Source organism: Lepidochelys olivacea (assembly GCF_965140295.1).
Source record: "Lepidochelys olivacea isolate rLepOli2 genome assembly, chromosome: 2".
Classification (NCBI taxonomy): Eukaryota; Metazoa; Chordata; order Testudines; family Cheloniidae; genus Lepidochelys; species Lepidochelys olivacea.
Window position 1 is genome coordinate 186,730,456 of NC_140412.1, and position 21,765 is coordinate 186,752,220.

Consider the following 21,765-nt stretch of genomic DNA (forward strand, 5'->3'; position numbering starts at 1 on the left):
GAAAATGAAGTTCATACACTTACTCACTGTGCTTGACTTTCCAACCTTAATATTCTTATAATGTAGCTTTTTAATGTGATCACGTGCAGTACTTGAGTTTTACACTACTTAATTTCTAATCTTAAACTGGATGGGATCAGCTGAATACCAGTGGGGGCATTCAGAGCACAGGATAGACAGAGCCCCTGCTCTCAGGTTCTGTGCCCAGTGCCACAGCTTCCTGCAGCAGCTGGGATGAACAGTTGCAGGAAAAGTCCTACTCAGCCTCTGCTGCCCTGGGATTCAAGATGCTCAGTCACTTGGTGGGGATGGTGCATGCACAGTGTGGTTGGCACATGGGAACTGTGAGGGAACAGGGCATGTCCAGTGCAAGCGGAGTCTTTAGAGAAGTTAGTTGACAACCTCTAAAGTCTCTGCACAGCATGAGTGAAATCAGATTTTTCAGAGGCTTATATTTGAGAGGCATTTCACAGGAACAGCAAAAAGCACACCTCTGTCACAAAGGCAGCCAATTACCTGCCAAATTTTCAAGTCTATGCTTCAAAGCATGAAAGTGCGTGAGCTTCTCAGTAAAAATGTAAGATTTTTTTTTTAACATGGAGAAAATATATTTGTCTACAATCTTATTCTCAGAAACAGCTGAACCATTTTAGCTGAAACCTATATCAGCCGTAGGCAGACATCCAGCATGGTAAATCTCAGCCCAAATGGTTCAAATTTGGCAAAGTTATAAGGAACTGAAAATAGTCTTACAGTGAGCAGTGTTGGGCAACCTTAATAGGTGTTGCTACCTGCATTGCCTATAGTAATCAAGATTACAAAATTGGGGAAGAAATGCGTATAAACTCAGCTCAACAAGTTCTTGCTATTTAATTTTATTTCACTTAAGTTTAAGGGTGGTTGATTTTAGTTAAGTTTGATTTTTTCTTAGAGAATTAAACCAGAGTGTAAAAAGTGTTTTACACAACACTTTAACAACATTGATTTAAAACTGTACCTTTAGCTAATCCAGTGCTAGCTTGTTCTTAAGCAAGGCTTTAGACAAACATAAAGGCTAGTCTACCAGTGTAACTTTCTTGGGTATAAATTGAACTGGCTTTTAAACCAATACAAAAGATTCTCTGGACACTCCTGTATCAGTCTGAATGACTTACTAGGTTTATCTTAAAACCATTCCTTACTGACTTATACTAAACTGAAGTAATGGCAGGTTTCAGAGTAGCAGCCGTGTTAGTCTGTATCCGCAAAAAGAAAAGGAGTACTTGTGGCACCTTAGAGACTAACCAATTTATTTGAGCATAAGCTTTCGTGAGCTACAGCTCACTTCATCGGATGCATGCAGTGGAAAATACAGTGGGGAGATTTTGTATACACAGAGAACATGGAACAATGGGTGTTACCATACACACTGTGACGAGAGTGATGAGGTAAGGGGAGCTATTACCAGCAGGAAAGAAAAAAAACCTTTTGTAGTGATAATCAAGGTGGGTCATTTCCAGCAGTTGACAAGAACGTCTGAGGAACAGTGGAGGGGGAAGGGGGAATAAATATGGGGAAATAGTTTTACTTTGTGTAATGACACATCCACTCCCAGTCTTTATTCAAGCCTAATGTAATGGTGTCCAGTTTGCAAATTAATTCCAATTCAGCAGTCTCTCATTGGAGTCTGTTTTTGAAGTTTTTTTGTTGAAGAATTGCCACTTTTAGGTCTGTAATCGAGTGACCAGGGAGATTGAAGTGTTCTCCGATGGTTTTTGAATGTTATAATGCTTGAGGTCTGATTTGTGTCCCTTTATTCTTTTACGTAGAGACTGTCCAGTTTGTCCAATGTACATGGCAGAGGGGCATTGCTGGCACACGATGGCATATATCACATTGGTAGATGTGCAGGTGAACAAGCCTCTGATAGTGTGGCTGATGTGATTAGGCCCACCTATGATGGTGTCCCCTGAATAGATATGTGGACATAGTTGGAAACAGGCTTTGTTGCAATCCACAGCCTCAGAAACAACTCTGACATCATAATCAAAAAGGCTGACAAAGGAGGTGCTGTCGTCATCATCATGAATAGGTCAGAATATTAATAAGAGGCTGCTAGGCAACTCTCCAACACCACATTCTACAAGCCATTACCTTCTGATCCCACTGAGGGTTACCAAAAGAAACTACACCATCTGCTCAAGAAACTCCCTGAAAAAGCACAAGAACAAATCCACACAGACACACCCCTAGAACCTGAGACTGAAGCACATTTGTTGTTTTTGTCATGTATCCTGTCATTAATGCCATATTCTGCCATTTTATGTTTTTAAATGCAGGGCCACAGATCATCTTTAAGTACATTTTACAACAGTATGTCAGATGTGGTGGCTACGTACTTCTCCTTCTGGTGGGCCTGGTAACATCATCTCCGTCTTTTAAGATTGCAAGACACTTCCCATTATAAGACCCCATATTCAGTTGCTTATAACTTTGCCAAACTTCAATAATTTGGGCTGAAATTTTCTATGCCAGTTGCCTGCTTCAGGCTGATTGGTTTTTTGTTTTTTTTTGCGGGGAGGGGGGGTCAGCCAGAATGGTTCAGCTGCTTCCGAGAATGATGGTGGGGTAAAAACAATAGGGAAAACTTTTGTTTTTTTTAAATATTTTTTTAAAAGATCTGGTGTCTGCCTTTGGAAAGCTCCAGGGCCCCCATGCTTTGGAACAGGAGCTTGAAATTTGGCATTGGGGTGGCCTCTGTCAGGGTTGTATGATTTACCATCCCTGTGAAATCTACCCAGACCTGGCCAAATTACAAGCCTTTGAAAAATTGCAGTTAGCATTTGCTCAGTAGATATTTTCTAGAGCTTAAAAGTCAAAATCTCTGTAGAGTCTAGCCTCATTGAGCATGCTTCATCCCCTCACTGCTCCTAGTGTGAACCGGACAGTGCATGCAACACCCCCCTGGATAGAGTAAGTGAGCATGCTTTAGCCCAGGGCTACAGGGGTAAAGCCTTACTTCTAAGTAATGGCTGCTCTCTGCTGGATTGGGGCCAGACACCAGAATTGAGAGCAGGGAGCTTTTATCTCACAGAAGCACCCCAGTTGTTGGGATCCTACCTTGTTTGTGGAGTCAGCAGGCATCCATCACTGTGCTGTCAGTGATCCCCACTGTTGGTAACCAGGCAGTGTGGAAGAGGAAGCAGTCTGATTCAAATGCTAAAGAGACAAGAGCTCGACATAAGGCATTATAAGGAAGGGCCGGGGAATAGATTGGAATAAGGTGCCCGGGGGCAGGGGTGAAAACTGGGACTGGAAGCTGGTGGGGGGCAGATTCTAGGTCTGGAGGCCAGGAAGGGAAATGAGGGGAGACAATGTGTGGAAGGGGAAAATTAATTGAGAGCAGCTGAGGAGCTAGGGAGGAAACTGGGACTGGGAACCAGTATTGGGAGGGAGGGAGACTGATCTGACAAGGAGCCATGGTCCAAGGGGGAACTGGGACTGGCAGGGAAAAGAGACAAGGAGCTGGGGGAGGTGAAGAGACAGAGATTGGATGAGAAGCCCTCAGAGGGAGACTGAGAGAGTGCGTGTCCTTAATTACATGTTCACATGCTATTTTTTCTACCCTGCTTTGGGGATGAATCACAGTAGTGTACTGAAAGAGACTGTTGTCTGTAGGATCCCTGCCTCAGTTGTTGCAGAAGTTGGAAGATGTAAGGTGAATGAGGCACAGGATTGCATGAAAAGAAGGGATGGTCTTATAGGTATGTCAGTTGAATACCATCCTGGAGAATGTAATTCTATTCCTGCCTCTGCCACATATAACTTTTGTGATTCTGGGCAAGTCACTTAAAGCGAACTTCTCACAAGTGATCGCTAATTGCATGATAATTTTTAATTGCTCAACTTAGGACTCTAGGGTCTGATTTGCAGACATGTTGATCATTCACAGCTGCAGTTGAAGTCAATGGAAGCTGTACTTTGAATATATTAAGGTCCTAAGTGTCTGAAGTTGTGCACCCAAAATTAATAGATACTTTTGACACTGATCTTTGTGTGTCTCAGTTTGCCATCTGTAAAATGGAGCTAATACCCAGTCATCTCACAGGTGAGTTGTGAAGATAAATTAATGTTTGGGAAGCACTCAAATACTGTGGTGATGAGAACTGTAGCAAAAGCCTATTAAGAAATTAATAGATCTGTTTACAGCCCACCGTTAGTTACTGCACGCTATTCAAAGGCATTGAGCCACATATGGAATGTCGAAGATGAAGCAAAATATTGAACAACTTCTCATTAAATGGGCACTGTCTGTTTTGAGGACTGAAGGAGGCAGGGGTTCTATTGAAAAAATAGTATGTAATGATGTAATTAGACTATATAAAAATGCATATGTACAAGAGTACTAAATTAAGGTTGCACAGGTAACCTTAATTCTGGCATTTCTCAATTTTTGAGTGCTTAACTGTCATAAATATAAAGGGAAGGGTAAACCCCTTTAAAATCCCTTCTGGCCAGAGGAAAAATCCTCTTACCTGTAAAGGGTTAAGAAGCTAAAGGTAACCTCAATGGCACCTGACCAAAATGACCAATGAGGAGCCAAGATACTTTCAAAAGCTGGGAGGAGGGAGAAAAACAAAGGGTCTGTATCTGTCTGTATGCTGCTTTTGACGGGGACAGAACAGGAATGGAGTCGTAGAACTTTTAGTAAGTAATCTAGCTAGGTATGTGTTAGATTATGATTTCTTTAAATAGCTGAGAAAAGAGCTGTGCTGAATAGAATGACTATTGCTGTCTGTGTGTCTTTTTGTAACTTAAGGTTTTGCCTAGAAGGATTCTCTGTTTTGAATCTAATTACCCTGTAAGGTATCTACCATTCTGATTTTACAGAGGTGATTCCTTTACTTCTATTAAAAGTCGTCTTGTAAGAAAACTGAATGCTTTTTCATTGTTCTAAGATCCAAGGGTTTGGGTCTGTGGTCACCTATGCAAATTGGTGAGGATTTTTACCAAACCTTCCCCAGGAAGTGGGGTGCAAGGGCTGGGAGGATTTTGGGGGGGAAGACGTGTCCAAACTACGTTTTCCCAGTAAACCCAGATAAAGTTTGGTGGTGGCAGTGGAAATCCAAGGGTAAAATAATTTTGTACCTTGGGGAAGTTTTAACCTAAGCTGGTAAAAGTAAGCTTAGGAGGTTTTCATGCAGGTCCCCACATCTGTACCCTAGAGTTCAGAGTGGGGAAGGAACCTTGACATTAACTTTGCAACTTCAATAATGTTCTTTGAAAGTTGTGTTCTTGCATGTAATTTATGTGAATATGCCAAGCCCTTTACGTATATCAAGTTGATTTAGCTGATTCAGTGGTTATTTAAGAGAAGACTGAAAAGTTTTGAAAATATGAAATCTGTGTTCAGTATAAACTTTACTCCATACTTCCCAAAAGCCTGTGAAATAGGCTTGCAGTTTGTTCTAAAAGTCTACAAATTTGGTGTATTTCAGACCAATGGAGAATGTAACTCCAGAGCCTCCATTAATTGTATCTGTGGTGGTTTGGCATCTGGAAATGGGAGTTTCTCTCGAGCAGGCAAAACTTAAGCCATTTAGAACTTTATAGGCCAAAACCAACATCTTAACTTCCACTCTGGAATCAAAAGGCAGCCAGTTCAGATCATGAGAAACTTGTGATGTATGTTAGAATCATAGAAGATGAGGGTTGGAAGAGACCTCAGAAGGTCATCTAGTTCAACCCCCTGCTCAAAGCAGGACCAACCCCAACTAAATCATCCCAGCCAGGGCTTTGTCAAGCCAGGCCTTAAAAACCTCTAGTGCTGGAGATTCCACCACCTCCTAGGGTAACCCATTCCAGTGCTTCATCACCCTCCTAGTGAAATAGATTTTCCTAATATCCAACATAGACCTACCCCACTACAACTTGAGGCCATTGCCCCTTGTTCTGTTATCTGCCACCACTGAGAACAGCCAAGCTCCATCCTCTTTGGAACCCCCCTTCAGGTAGTTGAAGGCTGCTATAAAATCCCCCCTCACTCTTCTCTTCTGCAGACTAAATAAGCCCAGTTCCCTTCGCCTCTCCTCATAAGTCATGTGCCTCAGCCCCCTAATCATTTTTGTTGCCCTCCACTGGACTCTCTCCAATTTTTCCACATCCTTTCTGTAGTGGGGGCCCCAAAACTGGATGCAGTACTCTAGATGTGGACTCACAAGTGCCGAATAGAGGGGAATAATCACTTCCCTGGATCCACTGGCAGTGCTCCTACGAGTGCAGCCCAATATGCCATTAGCCTTCTTGGCAACAAGGGCACACTGTTGACTCATATCGAGCTTCTCATCCACTGTAATCCCCAGATCCTTTTCTGCAGAACTATCACTGAGCCAGTCGGTTCCCAGCCTGTAGCAGTGCATGGGATTCTTCCATCCTAAGTGCGGGTCTCTGCACTTGTCCTTGTTGAACCTCAACAGATTTCTTTTTGGCCCAATCCTCCAATTTGTCTAGGTCACCCTGGACCCTATCCCTACCCTTCAGCGTATCTACCTCTCCCCCCAGCTTAGTGTCATCTGCAAACTTGCTGAGGGTGAAATCCATACCATCATCCAGGTCATTAATGAAAATGTGGAACAAAACTGACCCCTGGGGCACGCCGCTTGATTCTGGCTGCCAGCTAGACATCGAGCCGTTGCGACTGACAGAAACTATTTAATACATTGGCTGTTGTGTTCTTCAACCAGTTTTTAAGTGTATTTAAGGTGTGTTATTTAGAGTGTATTGCGGTTCTAGTGAGATGAGGAAGGCATGAATTCCAGTAGCAAGGTCTCCATATGAAAGAAATAGGTACAATTTCCAAGTCAGACAAGATGGAAAAAACCATTCTTGTCATTGCTTCTGTGTGATTGTCTAATGGCAGCTAGGAATGAAGTAATTCCTAAACTGCAAACTACTGACAAATGGCAGGCACATAAATTCAGTCAGAAGATTAGATATGCTCTTTGCCATATCTTCCTGTTGCTTCATCCCAACTGCTAGTATCACCACAGTCTTGGCCAGATGGAGCTTCAGACAGACAAAGCCTTCACTCCCATTCCAGTCTCTGGGCCAGATGTTTGACAGCAGTTGTTCAGTTAGGTGAGATACAGTTAGAGAGCTGGGTGTTTTCAAGGGTACTGAAAACACTGGAGCCCACACCTTACTAACCTTCTCCAAGTACATGTTGAAGAAAGGGGGGGCAAAATAAGATGTGGAACTACGGAACCTTTAGGGATGAAGAGCTATTGTCCAATACCACTCTCTGGCAAAGTTCATTGGCATATTTATCTCTGCATTTGGGAATTACATTTTGGATTGAACATATTTCTGATTCCGGGAACTCTGTTTTTTAGGGTGACCATTTAAGAGGGAAAAAATGAGTTAGAAGTAGTTTAAAGGACTACAGCTGCCCTAAATTCCGCTACCAATTTTTGTGTGTTTTTTCAGTGACATTTTCCTATTTTAAAAAAATGATTTTTTCACGGATGCATCCATTCAAAGAGGAGATATTGAAGAAAGGGGATACTGTGAAACTAATATCCAGTGGTGGTATATATGCAAATTAAAAACAACTTTTTTCTCACTTTTATTACAGTACTCATAGGCATTGTAACAATAGTAAACTATTTTCAGTCAGAAGTGTGGTTTTAAATTGACTCTATGCATTTATTCAAAACAAAAATGTTACCAAAAAAGTCATTTATGGATTGACATGTCCACTGACCTTTTCTCATGTATTGAGCTCCATTTCTGAAGTCTTTAGAAGCAGCTAGAGCTATGAAGACATGATGGCAAAAATAATAGAACTCATTCCAGTACTTAGTAATCAGAGGTTCCTTTCTCTGCAGGAACTGGGGATAGCAACTCTAGAACTCCAATTTTATTTGGACTGTATTTGCTTTTGGAAGAACTCAAGAGACTCCTTCCCACTTCTTTTCACCTTTCTCCTTCTCCTCCTCTGTACTGTTGTCTTCTTCCCTCTCTTTCACTTCACAGCAGGGAGTCTCTGTCTGGGGAAGCTGTATAGCCAGCATCAGGTTGGTAGAGAATGGACAGTCTTATCAAAGGCAGCTTTTATATAACAGAAGCACCCAATTTGTTGAGATCCTACCTTGTTTGTGGAGTCAGCAGGCATCCTTCTCACAAAAGGTTCAGAAATTCCTGCATAACACTTGGCACATTTTTGTACACTGAGTCTTTGAAAAATAGTATGTAAACTCAGAGCCTTCCATGTTGATGGCAGAACACGTGAAACATACTTCAAAGGAAGAGTCCTAGAGACACACAGAAGGCAAGAAATCTGGTAACTTGAAGATTGCTCTTCTAGTACTGTCCAGGAAGTAAGACTTGTTTTCCTCGGCCCTGTGTCAGATCCCAAGCACCTCAGGAGCCATCTTCATTCCTAAACGACAGCCTAAATTATGCTGTCAAACCTTTATGGCAAAAGCAGGATTTGTTCCTGGTGCTTCAGCCTGCTCTTCAAATGCTACCAATATGTAATTTGGGTTAGAGTTGATCCATCATTACTAGGGCTAATGAATTCCTTAAAATACCAAATGCTAAAACCCCCTTAGAGCTAGTCTACACTGGCAACGCTGAAGCGCTGCCATGGCAGTGCTTTAATGTGGCTTGTGTGGTCACGGCTCTCTCCCAGTGCTCTTAAAAAACCACCTCCATGAGGGGTGACGCTACCAGAACTAGGAGCTCGGCTCCCAGCGCTGGTGCTCTGTCTACATTGGTGCTTTACAGCACTGAAACTTGCTGTGCTCAGGGGGGTGTTTTTTCACACCCTTAAGCAAGAAAGTTGCAGTGCTGTAAATTGCCATTGTAGACAAGCCCTTAAAGGCAAGGGATTCTTATTCTGAATAAACTTATTTTCCTAAATCTAAAAAAACCCAACCTCCATACAGACATGAAGTGCAGCAAGAAATTCAAGATGCATAGGACCTCCATCTCTAGTTCTTCACTTCTGAATTAAAGAAATTGTCCATTTTCAGGCACTGAATAATCTGGAGCTAATGCTTAGAACAGGCATTCTCGTTCCCCAGTAAGAATGAAGATGACCAGCCAAGTCGCCCTGGTCTTGGGTGTGAACCAACCGCTGAGCAAAATTCAAACAAATTCCTCCAACCAGGATTACTTTCCCTGAAGGAACAAGAATGATCCAAGGAAAGCAATCAAATCAGAATGGGAGCAACCAGCAAAGGGTAGGCAAATGAATAAAGTAGTGATGAAGTTTTACTCAAATATAGCACTGTCCCTGACCTAACTTACAAAATTACATGTTGCTCTGGCAGCATCAAGCATGGAAATTGTTACTCTTGGGAGGAGAATTCTTGCCAAAATAGTTTTGACTTGGTTTTCTTTTATGAGGCACCTGCTAAGTGTGTGCAAGCCTCATCAGATATTTTCTAAGTAGGGGTAATCATGATCTAGTTTGAGAATCTAAAAGAACTATTGCTGCCCAAGGACAAGCTTTTAGGCCATCCTTAATAAAATCTCAATCACAGCATAATATGTAATGAATGCCACAATGGATTCTGTCAGGTTTTCCTCCATGGTTGTGGTTTTTAACACACTAACTAGGAGATGCTTGTGGCTCCAGGCATGAAAGAGAAACTACTTGTCTGGATAATTAGTGAGCTCCACTCCATTTCTGGGAGGGACTCTTCTTGGGAGTCCTTCTTAGACAAAGTGGTAAGGGGGAAATTCAGGAAAAAATATTTGATATGATGTCCCCTATTACCAATACTGAACAAGGAAGAGTACAGTTCATGAATAAGAACTGTTATAATTTTCTGCCTGCACATTCTCAGGATTCAACAGAAAGACTAGACTCCCACTGGAGGAAGATCAGGAAATGTGGATATTATTAGAGGAAGGCTGAAGACAATCAGTTTTCACCCTCAATAGCCTCCAACCATTTGGCATAGCTACTGTGCTCTTAGTAAGGACCCTTCTCACAGTTGGTCCAGCATACCAGCTATTGTTATCCAGAAAAATTAAAGTGGAAATAAGAATCACAGTCATTAACCAGTCTCCAACTCTCTTCTTAAGCTAGTAGAAAATTGTTCATCCCATTTAAAGAAAGGTGAAACTTCTTGTATCTTAATGCAGTTCTGCCAAACACTTAATTGCAACTCATGCTAAATACAGTGATCTGATGCTTTTGTCAGCCAATAACATCATCACACCAATATTGGTCAGTAGGGTAGGACCAAGGGAACCACACTGCACCAATAAAGTATGTACATTTTCCAAAGGGCCTTTGACTGCCTGGCTGAAAAAGGGATGGCGCAATTTCAGTATCTCTATTGCTTTTCAGTTACAAGTAGCAAAATAATAATACTTACTTTTTATGTGTAAACTATTGAGTCTATGCTGCTTTTCTGCTCGATATCAGATATTGTCTCTGCTGTTAAAACAATATTTGTTGCATAATTCTGAAAAAGAATGTTGATAGGAACCTTATAGAGTTACTGTTTGAAAGTGTTACTGAATAATTTTATTTTGGTAACAAACTACAGAAGCCCTCTATAAACTATGGTACCATGTGATCTTTAAAATTTTATTTCAGAAGTACAAGTAGATAAGCTCAGACAGCCTTTTGAGCACATGGTTAGATTGTTAGTTTTAGCTTGTTTCTTAAACTTTTTTTGTTTGTTTTCACTTGTGTGTGTTATTGCTGTGTATTGAAATGATCACAATTAGTCTAGTCTTTCTACATGCAGCTTTCCCTTGACTTCAGTGGGCATTGTGGAATGGCTGCAAGATCGGCCCTATATTTTGAATCTTCATAACAGGGGAATTACTTAAAATGAAAAGTTTCAGAGTAGCAGCCGTGTTAGTCTGTATTCGCATAAAGAAAAGGAGTACTTGTGGCACCTTAGAGACTAACCAATTTATTTGAGCATAAGCTTTCGTGAGCTACAGCTCACTTCATCAGATGCATACTGTGGAAAATACGGAAGATGTTTTTATACACACAGACCATGAAAAATTGGGTGTTTATCACTACAAAAGGTTTACTCTTCCTCCACCCCACTCTCCTGCTGGTAATAGCTTATCTAAAGCGATCACTCTCCTTACAATATGTATGATAATCAAGGTGGGCCATTTCCAGCACAAATCCAGTGTTTAACAAGAATGTAATAGATAAGCTATTGCCAGCAGGAGGGTGGGGTGGAGGGGAGAGAAAACCTTTTGTAGTGATAAACACCCAATTTTTCATGGTCTGTGTGTATAAAAATATCTTCTGTATTTTCCACAGTATGCATCTGATGAAGTGAGCTGTAGCTCACGAAAGCTTATGCTCAAATAAATTGGTTAGTTTCTAAGGTGCCACAAGTACTCCTTTTCTTAGAGACTAACAAATTTACTTTAAATAGGATTTTTAAATCCACTGTTAGTTTATTGTGTGATACATGTTCAAGGAAAACCTCTTTTATTTCAGTAGATAGTGGAGGCATTCTGTACAAGCATGTTGTATGGTGATGGGTGTTCTAGGGATTAAATATTAGAGCAGGTTGGAAATGTTCAGGGGATTTTTTTGGCAGAAAATGTGGTTTCAGCAAAAATGAACGTTTTCACTGTAAAATGTTGACTTTTGTGGGGAAATTTTTTTCTATGGTAAAATGGAAAAAATATTTTATATTCGGTTAACAAATCTAAATGTCTCAGTTTGAGGATGTTGAAATATTTTGTTTTGGTTGAAAATGTCAGAAATTTGACATTCCCACATCAAAATTTTTTGTAACTTAGTATTTTATGAAAAGTTTTGGTATTTTGATTCTGTCCAGATTAAAGATGAAAACAGATGTTAGAATATTAAAATTTCCTATATAGTAGAAATTCCGTGTTTATCAGTTCTATGAAATTTTTCACCTTGCCTTACCAGGTACTAAAGATTACACTATAACTAAAGTTAAATATAAATTGAATATATTTGAACTGGAAAATCTTTGTAAATTTGAAATGTATTAGACAATATTAAGCAGTTTTTTGTTTTAAAACTTACATAGGTGCATCTAAAGAAGGAGGAGCTGGAGCCGTCGATGAGGATGATTTTATTAGGGCATTTACAGATGTTCCTTCTGTACAGGTAAGACATTGTCATTCGTACTCAATTTTATTTTCAGAAGAAATGTCTTATTTTTATGTGTTCTGATTTGCAATACTGTATGTCAAAAAGCCTCTTTAATCGTTAATTTTTTTCTAATTATGCTTTGTTGTCATGAAATGATCCGCCTTAGCTGGGTATTGTTAACATTTCCCCTTCAAATTATTGCAAGTGCCTGCACATACATACTAAAAATGGGTGTTGGCTTCCATTATATTTTTAGGCTAGAATTAGAAGTTAGCTATAAGATTTGTTCTGCACTGAACTTTGGTATATTGGTCTGGTCTAGGGAATTAATATTATTTCTAACATAGGCACAGGACAGTTTGTCCTGAGTGTATTAAAAAACCTAAAATAGGTTTGTTTGTATTTTTGTTAACAGCTTTCTTGTGTAATTTGAGTCATGGAGGGTTTGATTTTTAAAATAAGTTGACAAGAGGTTTGATTCACATTGCTAGTTTCCTTTCTGTTCTTCGTGAATAGTGGATTACAATTTACCCAGACATTAACTTTAGGAATTGTTTAATACACTCATACAATGCCTGTGTTTACATATGTCTGTCATTACTTGCATTCAAAATGAACATGTAAACGTTCTGTGTCACGATCCCTATCATATGAATACAGGTACCCTCTTTTTTTTAAAAAAAAAGTGAAAATATGTATTTTTTGGATACAGCAGCTAATCATGGAAATATTCGCTTTGGGAATAAGTGCAAATGTATAATTGAGTCCAGTTTTGCGTCCTAGTAGGATCGATTCCATCATCATTGCATTGTTCCTCGTAAATAGTGTCAAATTAGTCCTTAAGTTTTCCATTGATGGTTATTTCCTAGCCTCTCTTGGAAACTGTTTGTTTCAACTATTAGTTACTAATTAACCTTTATTTTTCCTTTTCAGGTTCAAGCCCATTGTTGTTTTACTAATCTTTTCCCAGTAACTGCTGAGAGAAGTGACCTTGTTCTCATTGAAGTGTTACTTTACATGTTTAATGCCGATACATGATGTGAATGAAAGACAGACATGATTTTATGGAAAATCTAGGGTTGTAACTTTATTAAATGCTGAACTAGACAAATGGTTTAAAAAAGCAAGGCTAATGTTTTCCAAGTTGGGTGTCTAAAATTTGGGACCTGAATCTAGCACACACAGACAGATTGTCAAAAGTGCTCATCTCTAACAGAACTCTTTTGAAAAGTCTAGCCTCTTACCTGAGTGCCTAAATTAGGGGTACTGAGTTCTTTCTAATATCTGACCTTTAATTAAGTGTTCTGAATTATCAGAGTGCTGAACTATGGGTATTTGGTGCTTTTTGTGGTTGGGCCATTTGTTAAGTGCACTCTTGTTGGAAAAAAATTATCTAAACCCCCAACGTATAGTAGAACACTGAGAACTCATTGCAGGTTGTGACCACCGTAAAGGATCCTCTGTATGACCGACCCACAGTGGTGTACAGTGTTCCTTCCATATGACAACACAGCTGTTTGTTAGGTATGCTTCTGGGAATATCTGTAGGCAAAGATGCAGCTGCCCATTTTTGTGAAGGGAATAGTTTATTGCAGGTATCTCCATAACACTCTGACCCCACCCGTAAGCAAATCTTTGCAGAATTTCAACCCTTATGCTGCAAGAGTGTTTTGTTTTTGTATCTCCCCCCTGCCTTCCCCCATTTACATCTTGCTGCTGCATGGATGATTTTGAATGCAAATACACCACTCTTTCTTACTAGCATTTATCCCCACTGTGTTGGAAAGGGCCATGCTCTGCAGCACAGGGTTTGGTCAGTCTGTATTGGTTCTATAACACTATCCTAGACAGATTCTTCTAATGACTCAAGAGTATCCAAATGGTAAATATCAGAATCTAATTGAAACAGATCATCCTCTCTGGGTTGTATAGGTCGGGATAGCGGTTCATGATGTTAGCATGGCAAATGAGATGGTCTCCCTGCCAAAAGACAAAGTGTCATGTGTATTGACCATTTCCCACAACTGCATAGTGTGACTGGAATGAGGATGCCTCTCTAAATGTAATATGGTAGCAGGCAGACTAAATAAGAATATTTTCTCCTGCAAGTGCTTGTTGGCAAGTTTTAGGGTTTATCTACACTGCAGCTGGGAGTGAGCATCCTGGCTGAGGTAGAAAGACTCCGGTTAGTGGAGCTTGTTCTAGCGTGCTAAAAATAGCTGTGTGGACATTCCAACACTGGCAGAGGCTCTGGCTAGCCACCCAAGCATGGATCCATGAGGTAAGGTAGGCTTGGTTTGAGTTCGGGTGGCTAGCCAGTCTCGTCCAGTTCCATCATATCCTCAGAGCTATTTTTAGTGCATTAGAGTGAACCCCGCTAACACTAGTCTGTCTGCCTCAGCTGGGCGGCTCACTCCCACCTGCAGCATAGACATACCTTTAGCAAGCAGTACATGTTGGGACGGTAGTGTTAAACAAGGTTTGATATACATAGACCTCAGCCTGTTTAGTACCATTGCAAACACTCCGTTAAAAATCCTTTTAACCTTTTATTAAATATACAGAAAAGAAGGAAAAATAGTTAAAGCATTTGAAATGTAAAGCATTAAATAAAGCTATAATTTTAACAACATGCCCTGTTCCCTTTCCCATTAGCTGGAGATAGTCTTCAGAAGGAAAAACCCTGTTTGACAGTCTCTTCGATCAGGGGTGGGCAGAATACGGCTCCGGGCCGGATCCGGCCTGTCGAACATTTCTCTCCGGCCCGCCAGCTCTTTGGCTGCCCCCTTGTGATCTCCATGCTGCTATAAGTCCCACGGCGCAGTGGGGCGCTCAGGCAGGCTGCCACACCATTCCCAGAAGTGGCAAGCTGCTGCTGATGGCATGTCTTTGCGGGCCCCTGGTGGGAGGCAGGGAGGGGAGGTGGCTCTGTGCTCTGTGCCAGCTCCCAGCACTGTCCTCACAAAAGTGGCCAATGGGAGCTGCGGGGGCATTGCTTGTGGGCGCAGGCAGCTCACGGAGTCCCGCTGCTCCCCTTCCCCCAAGGGACGCACAGAGACGTGACATGGTGCTAGCAACCGGCCGCTTCCAGGAGTGGCATGGGGCCACGGCAGGCACTTAAGCGGCTGCCGGCTGGGAGCTGCCTGTGGTAAGCGCCTCCCCGCCAGAGCCTGCACCTCGCACCCCCTCTTGCACCACAGACCCCTGCCCCTGGTCAGAACCCCCTCCTGCATCCCAAGCCCCTGCCTCAGCCTGGAGCCCCCTCCTGCACCAAACTCCCTCCCAGAGCCCACACCCCTCACTCTCTCCTGCACCCCAACACTCTGCACCAGCCTGGAGCTTCCTCCTGTACCCAAACTCCCTCCCAGACCCCACACTCCCTCCATTAATATAGTAGAAATGTGCGGCCCATGACGACTTCGTGGAGTGGTCCCTCTGCAAAATTTATTGCCCACCCATGTCTCAGCTGGTATTAAAGATGGTAGTAATAACTGTCCTTTTGGAGAAAGGAGAAGTTGAGTGAGAGAGACTGGAGCTGTTGCTGCTTTTCTAAAAGTCCAACCCTGTTTCCTAAAACACAGAACAAGACAAATGCACACAAAACGTAAGAGAAATGAACAGCAAAGCTAGACAATGCAGCCTCTGTCTCTGGTGTAGGCTCACGGCTTGATCTCTCTACTAGACTTTACTGACCTTGGGCCAGGCTGTTTTGGTTCATCCTTATCCAAAGGTTGACTCCCCTTTCAGATTTGTCCACAATGTCAGCCTCCATCACCCGTTGGTTAGTTTTTGAAACAAGCACCTTTCTCCCATCCTGCCTCTTGTGCCTGGGAAATGCTTCCCATAAGAATCTGCTAAACTTACTCATTATCTTTCATGAAAATACTTGTTAAAATTCTCCTTTGCTGAGAGGCCTACAAAAAACTTGACAACAGTTAGGTGCTGAGACCACATGATGCTGACCAATATTGTTTCGTTGTACTTTTCCGTTGGTCTGTCTGTATCTCGTGTCTTATGCTTAAAACATCAGCTCTTTGGGGCAGGAACTGTTTTTTTCATTCTGTGTTGTACAGTGCTTAGCACAGTGGGATCCTGGTCCATGACTAGGGCTCCTCAGTGCTACAGTAATACAAATAATAATGTTGATCACTCTATATTTCTGTTCTCTAGAAGAAATTAGCTTTGTTTTTTGTTCCGTATCTCACCTAAAGAACAGTTGTAAACTCATGTATGCTTCTGTGTGAATTTTGCTGATTTTTTTTTTTTTTTACAGTGAAGCCAGGATGACTATGTTGTTAGAGCCAGTTGGAAAACAGGGATTTCATTTCACAAAGGATTTTGAAATTTTTTGTTTCAATATGGAACAAAACCAAGGCCCTTTGGACTTTTTCATGAAGAAACTTGAGAGAGCACCCATCCCTCCCTAACATCGCCTGTAGCCACCCAGGTGGTTAGGACACTCATTTTGGATGCGAATGACCCATGTTCAGGTCCCTTCCCTTTCTGATTTGAGGCAGGGACTGGAATCTGGGGCTCGCAAATGCAGTTTCTGCCACTCCTTCACTCCTTGAACTCGTGAGAGACAAGAGCTCCATATATGGAAGCACCTCGTGGAGCAGGCTATGAGGCTGTATTCGTATCTGGGCCAGTAGACCTCCTGTATAGTGGCCTTAGATTGCAAGCAGTGCTGCTCCGAGCATGATCTCTGGAGTAGACAGTAAGACTGTTAAGCCTAGAAATCCTCACGTGAGAGCAGGCAACATGACCATAGATATAAGGACAGATCCCCATCCAGATCTGCCTCTTAAGAAAAAGGATCCTTCCCCATCTCAGTCCAAGGGTGAGTCCTCGTGCGCAGCTCCTAGGGAGTTAGGTCTGCATAAACCTGCCATTCAGGTTTGCCTAAGAAGGCGAAGTGCGAAGGAAGAAAGATCTGACCGTCCCAGTTTTGGCTTCTTCCCACAAGCCAAAAGGCGGGTACCAACCAGACCCATCTGGGAGTTCCACCTTGGGATTCCATTCAATGGTTCCGACATACTCTGTGTGGGATCCTTTGAGTACTAGACCTGGATCTCCCAATCCACTTCTCAGGGGTTCCCCAGACATCAGGGAGGACCAAAACCTTTACCTCATTTGAGGATATTTTCACTCTGTTGTATCCACAATATCCTCTTTTGTTGGTCCTGGATCTCCTTGGAGAGATCCCTACACCTGAAGAAATCACCTTGAGAGGAAGAGGATCCTTTCCTAATGTGTCCACAACTCACATTTTCCTCCCATTGGTATCGATGTCACCTCCAGTAGAGCAGGAGCCTATTATTTCATCAAGAAAATCTGTCGTTCCAGATGATGCTTCCCTCCCACTCTGAGGAAAACAACCATAGATAGAACCCACAAGAGGTATTAGATCAGTCTGCCTCCTTCAGAATACAGCTACCCAGAGAACCACTTCCCAGCAGGGAAGTCTGGCCGGCAACTCTATTCCGATTAAGTCTTCTTGCTTCCTGAACCTGTTGTCAATCACAAAAAGTCTACTTTAATGCCCACAAGATCCATAGATTTATTAGGAGCCACCTAGACTCGACTACAGTAAGAGCCTATTTCCCCCTTGGGAGATTTGATGCCATTAATGATCTGATAAAGCAGGTCACTGGAGAAATTCAGGTAGGAGTTCCTTTCCTCACACCTTCACCTGAGAAGACTGTTGTTACCCCTGGGAAGCCCAGATGAACAATCATACTGCAGAAGGCAGGTGGACTCTTCAGGAGACCAGGGTGCATATTAATTTACTAGAATTCAGAGCGGTCCATTGGGCCAGCAACACTTTGGATGTCACTCATCCAATCCTGGCATATCCAAGTAATGCTGGATAATATGATGGCTGTCTTCTACATAAACAAACAAGGGAGAGCAAGATCCCTCTGTGTGTAGAGATTGACTATCGGAAGCCACATAACCCTCTCAGCAGTATACCTATCATGTGCATGGAACTCACTAGCACTCAGTCTCAGTAGGCATTTTTTCACAGGCCACAAATGGGAGATTCATGATTCTGTTCTGAACAAGATCCCCAACCAGTGGGAAACACCATTTTGGGATCTTTTCGTCTTGCAAAAGTACAAGGAACTGCTCCTGTATTGCGCTAGAGCAACTCTGGGCTGCAGCTCAAAGGACGATGCCCTGTCACTACCCTGGACAGACCACCTCTGATACTTTTCCTCCCATCCCCCTAATATAGGAAGCCCTGTAGAAGAACTGGGCTTGGGTAAGCCTCGTTGTGCCCAATTGGCCAAGACAGTTCTGGTTCTTGGAACTCCTGAGATTTTCACCCCCATCCTCCCATTAACATCTGACCACTTCCAGGTCTGCTGACACAACGACAATGCTATAGTCAGGCACCTCAGCCCAGTACACTACATCTCAAGGCGTGGTCTTTGAATAGGGATCAGATGCAGAGCATACATGTTCAGTGGCAGTTCAATCCATTCTTAACCAGAGGAAGGTCTCTACCAAGAGAAGTTCTTTGACCAAATGGAAGTACTTCTCTTCTTCGTTACAACAACACCAGCCATCTCCAGATCCTCTGGAATCCCTGTTTTTGTAAAATACCTACTTACCTGTAAGACATCAGACCTCTCTATCAGTTCCCTTCAGGTACACCTGCAGCAATCAGAGCTTTTCATCCTCTAATTGAGGATTATCTGTACTCAGCCCATGATGACTAGATTCCTGAAGAGACTTATTAGAACTTTTCCAGCAATGGTGAAACCAACACTTCTGTGGGACCTCAACCTCATCTTTCTGGTTCTCATCAAATCTCACTTCGAACCATTAGCCACCTGTTCTTTGTCCCATCTCTGGATGAAAGTTGTCTTCCTAGTCACCATCACATCAGCCAGGAGGATGAGCAAGCTGGGAGCACTCATGATAGATCCACCATAGACCATCTTCCATAAAGTCTTTCTTTGCCTCCATTCCTAAAGTCATTTCAAAGTTTCACATGTATCAGACTATTCACTTATCAGAATTTTTTCCCCAAACCACATGCCTCTGATGCAGAGAGAAGGCTTCAATCCCTAGATGTCTGATGGCCTTTTATCTGCAAAGAACAAAAGAAATTAGAAAAACACCTAGGCTTTTTATTACCGTAGTAGAGTGATCGAGGTGTAAAGGTCTGTCTGTGCAGAGACTCTTTAAATGGATCTCAGGCTGCATGGAGGAGGTGAAAGTCCATTCAATTAGCGCTCAAGCAACCTCTGCAGCATCTCTGTAAGACGTACTTTTACTAGATGTATGTAGGGATGTAACCTGGAGCTCCATACATGCCTTTACAAGACATTATGCATTAGTCTAGACCGGGGTGGCCAAACTGGCTCGTGAGCTGCGTACGGCTCTTTTACAGTTAGTGTGGCTCCTCCTCTCTCCGCCCTCCCCCCCCCGCCTTTTCTGCCTACCAGACTGAGGGGGTGGGGGGAGCTTGGGACTTCTGACAGAAATGACTGGTGCCTGTTGGGGGGAGGGCACAATTAAAAGGTTTGGCCCTCCCAATATCTTGAGTCACACACCCCCAGTTTCACCTTCCTCTTTCACTCAGCGTCCCTTCCCTTCCGCTCCCAGATGTTAGCTCTGTGTGGAAAGGTAGCGGCAAACAGCTGGGAGCTGCACGGAGGGGCCTCTGCTTTAGCTCCTTGGGGAGAGGCAGCAGCAAAAGAAGCGTCTCTCTCTGCAGCTCCCAGCTGTTTCCCGTTACCTCTACCCAAGGCAAAGCCCCCAGCTTGCCAGCTCCAGTAGCTGCAGTGCAGGGAGGGGGCCTGGCAGCACATGACCCCACGTGTCCTCCTCACACATCTCCAGAGGCGGGCCTCAGCTCTCAAACTTCTGAAGATGGTCATATGCGGCTCGGAGGGTCAGTAAATTTGGCCATCCCGGTCTAGACTTTTACTACAGTAAACGACCTCAGTTTTCAACATACTACCACTTTCCAGCAACAACAAAATTTGTCAAAAAATTATTGCAAGTTGCTTAAGAGGAACTTACTCAGAGCTCTGTCTCTGACCTACTTCCCTCTGTTGTCTGGAGAAAAACCTGAACTTCAATTTAGCATGTTTCATGAAGGTAGAAAGCAGCATGTTCTGGTTAGATCTGGGGAGCAGAGAAGGGTATGTGAGTGTAGGGGATGGAGTAGAGCAGCGTTTCCCAAACTTTTTTGGCCATGGAACACTTTTTAGCCTATTACGGAACACTTATTATTTTGTAGTCTTTTTTCAAATAAATTGCGTTATTTATGCTCAAATATATTTTATTTTATAAAACAAAGCAAAAATACAAATTTAAAATAACTTGAACTAACAATTTCTAACTGGAAAGCACATATAAAGTAGTACAAAAGTGCAAGAGTCAAAATTAAATTCTAGATTCTTTCGCGGAATACCTATTCACATCGTGTGGAACACCAGTGTTCTGTGGAACACAGTTTGGGAACAGCTGGAGTAGAGAAATCAGAAGGACTTCGTTAACTTGGTTGTATATGAAAGTGGGTGCTTTCATCACAAAAATTTTCTTAAGCTTCTAATTTTCCTCCTTGTGAAATCTTCCTTATACGTGAACTCTGGAATTGACAGCGTTAATTAACAAGTTGATTTTTGTTTTGTCGAGTTGTTGATTTGTTGGTCAGTCAAACCTTTTTTTTTTAAAGGTGAAAAGGTAACCCAAACTGAAAATAGAGGCCTTCTTCAAAATGTATTTTTAAAAAATGTAATACATGTACTAAATGCATTTATTAAAGGAATGTACAAAAGGAACATTGAAAAAAACCCAATTCTAGCTAAGCATCACTAATATACATATTCCTCACATAGATGTGACTGAGATTCTTAAAGTATTTTTCAAACAAATTGTTGGTTTTATTTGTGTCGTAGAGTGCCTAACAATTCAGTCAGGGCTCTATATGTGTACTATATACACATAATGACAGGTTTCAGAGTAACAGCCATGTTAGTCTGTATTCGGAAAAAGAAAAGGAGTACTTGTGGCATCTTAGAGACTAACCAATTTATTTGAGCATAAGCGTTCGTGAGCTACAGCTCACTTCATCGGATGCAAACTGTGGAAAGTGTAGAAGATCTTTTATACACACAAAGCATGAAAAAAAACCTCCCCCCACCCCACTCTCCTGCTGGCAATAGCTTATCTAAAGTGATCACTCTGCTTACAATGTGAATGATAATCAAGTTGGGCTGTATCCAGCCCAAATCCAGGTTTTCTCACCCCTCCTCCCCCCAACACACACACACAAACCCACTCTCCTGCTGGTAATAGCTTATCTAAAGTGACCACTCTCCTTACAATGTGTATGATAATCAAGGTGGGCCATTTCCAGCACAAATCCAGGGTTTAACAAGAACGTCTTGGGGGGGGGGGGGGTTAGGAAAAAACAAGGGGAAATAGGTTACCTTGCATAATGACTTAGCCACTCCCAGTCTCTATTCAAGCCTAAGTTAATTGTATCCAATTTGCAAATTAATTCCAATTCAACAGTTTCTCGCTAGAGTCTAGATTTGAAGTTTTTTTGTTGAAGAATTGCAACTTTCATGTCTGTAATCGCGTGACCAGAGAGATTGAAGTGTTCTCCGACTGGTTTATGAATGTTGTTATTCTTGACA

At 42.2% G+C, this 21,765-nt stretch overlaps 1 protein-coding gene across 36 annotated transcripts in view; it reads left to right on the forward strand.

Annotated features, from left to right (window-relative positions):
* CLASP2 (cytoplasmic linker associated protein 2) overlaps nucleotides 1-21,765 on the forward strand; it is a 265,493-nt gene that overhangs the window by 100,304 nt on the left and 143,424 nt on the right. For all 36 annotated transcript variants that reach the window (XM_084618633.1, XM_084618647.1, XM_084618644.1 and 33 more), the window contains one exon: nucleotides 12,039-12,118. In XM_084618633.1, the coding sequence (XP_084474759.1) occupies nucleotides 12,039-12,118 (80 nt within the window). The remainder of the gene's footprint in view (nucleotides 1-12,038; nucleotides 12,119-21,765) is intronic.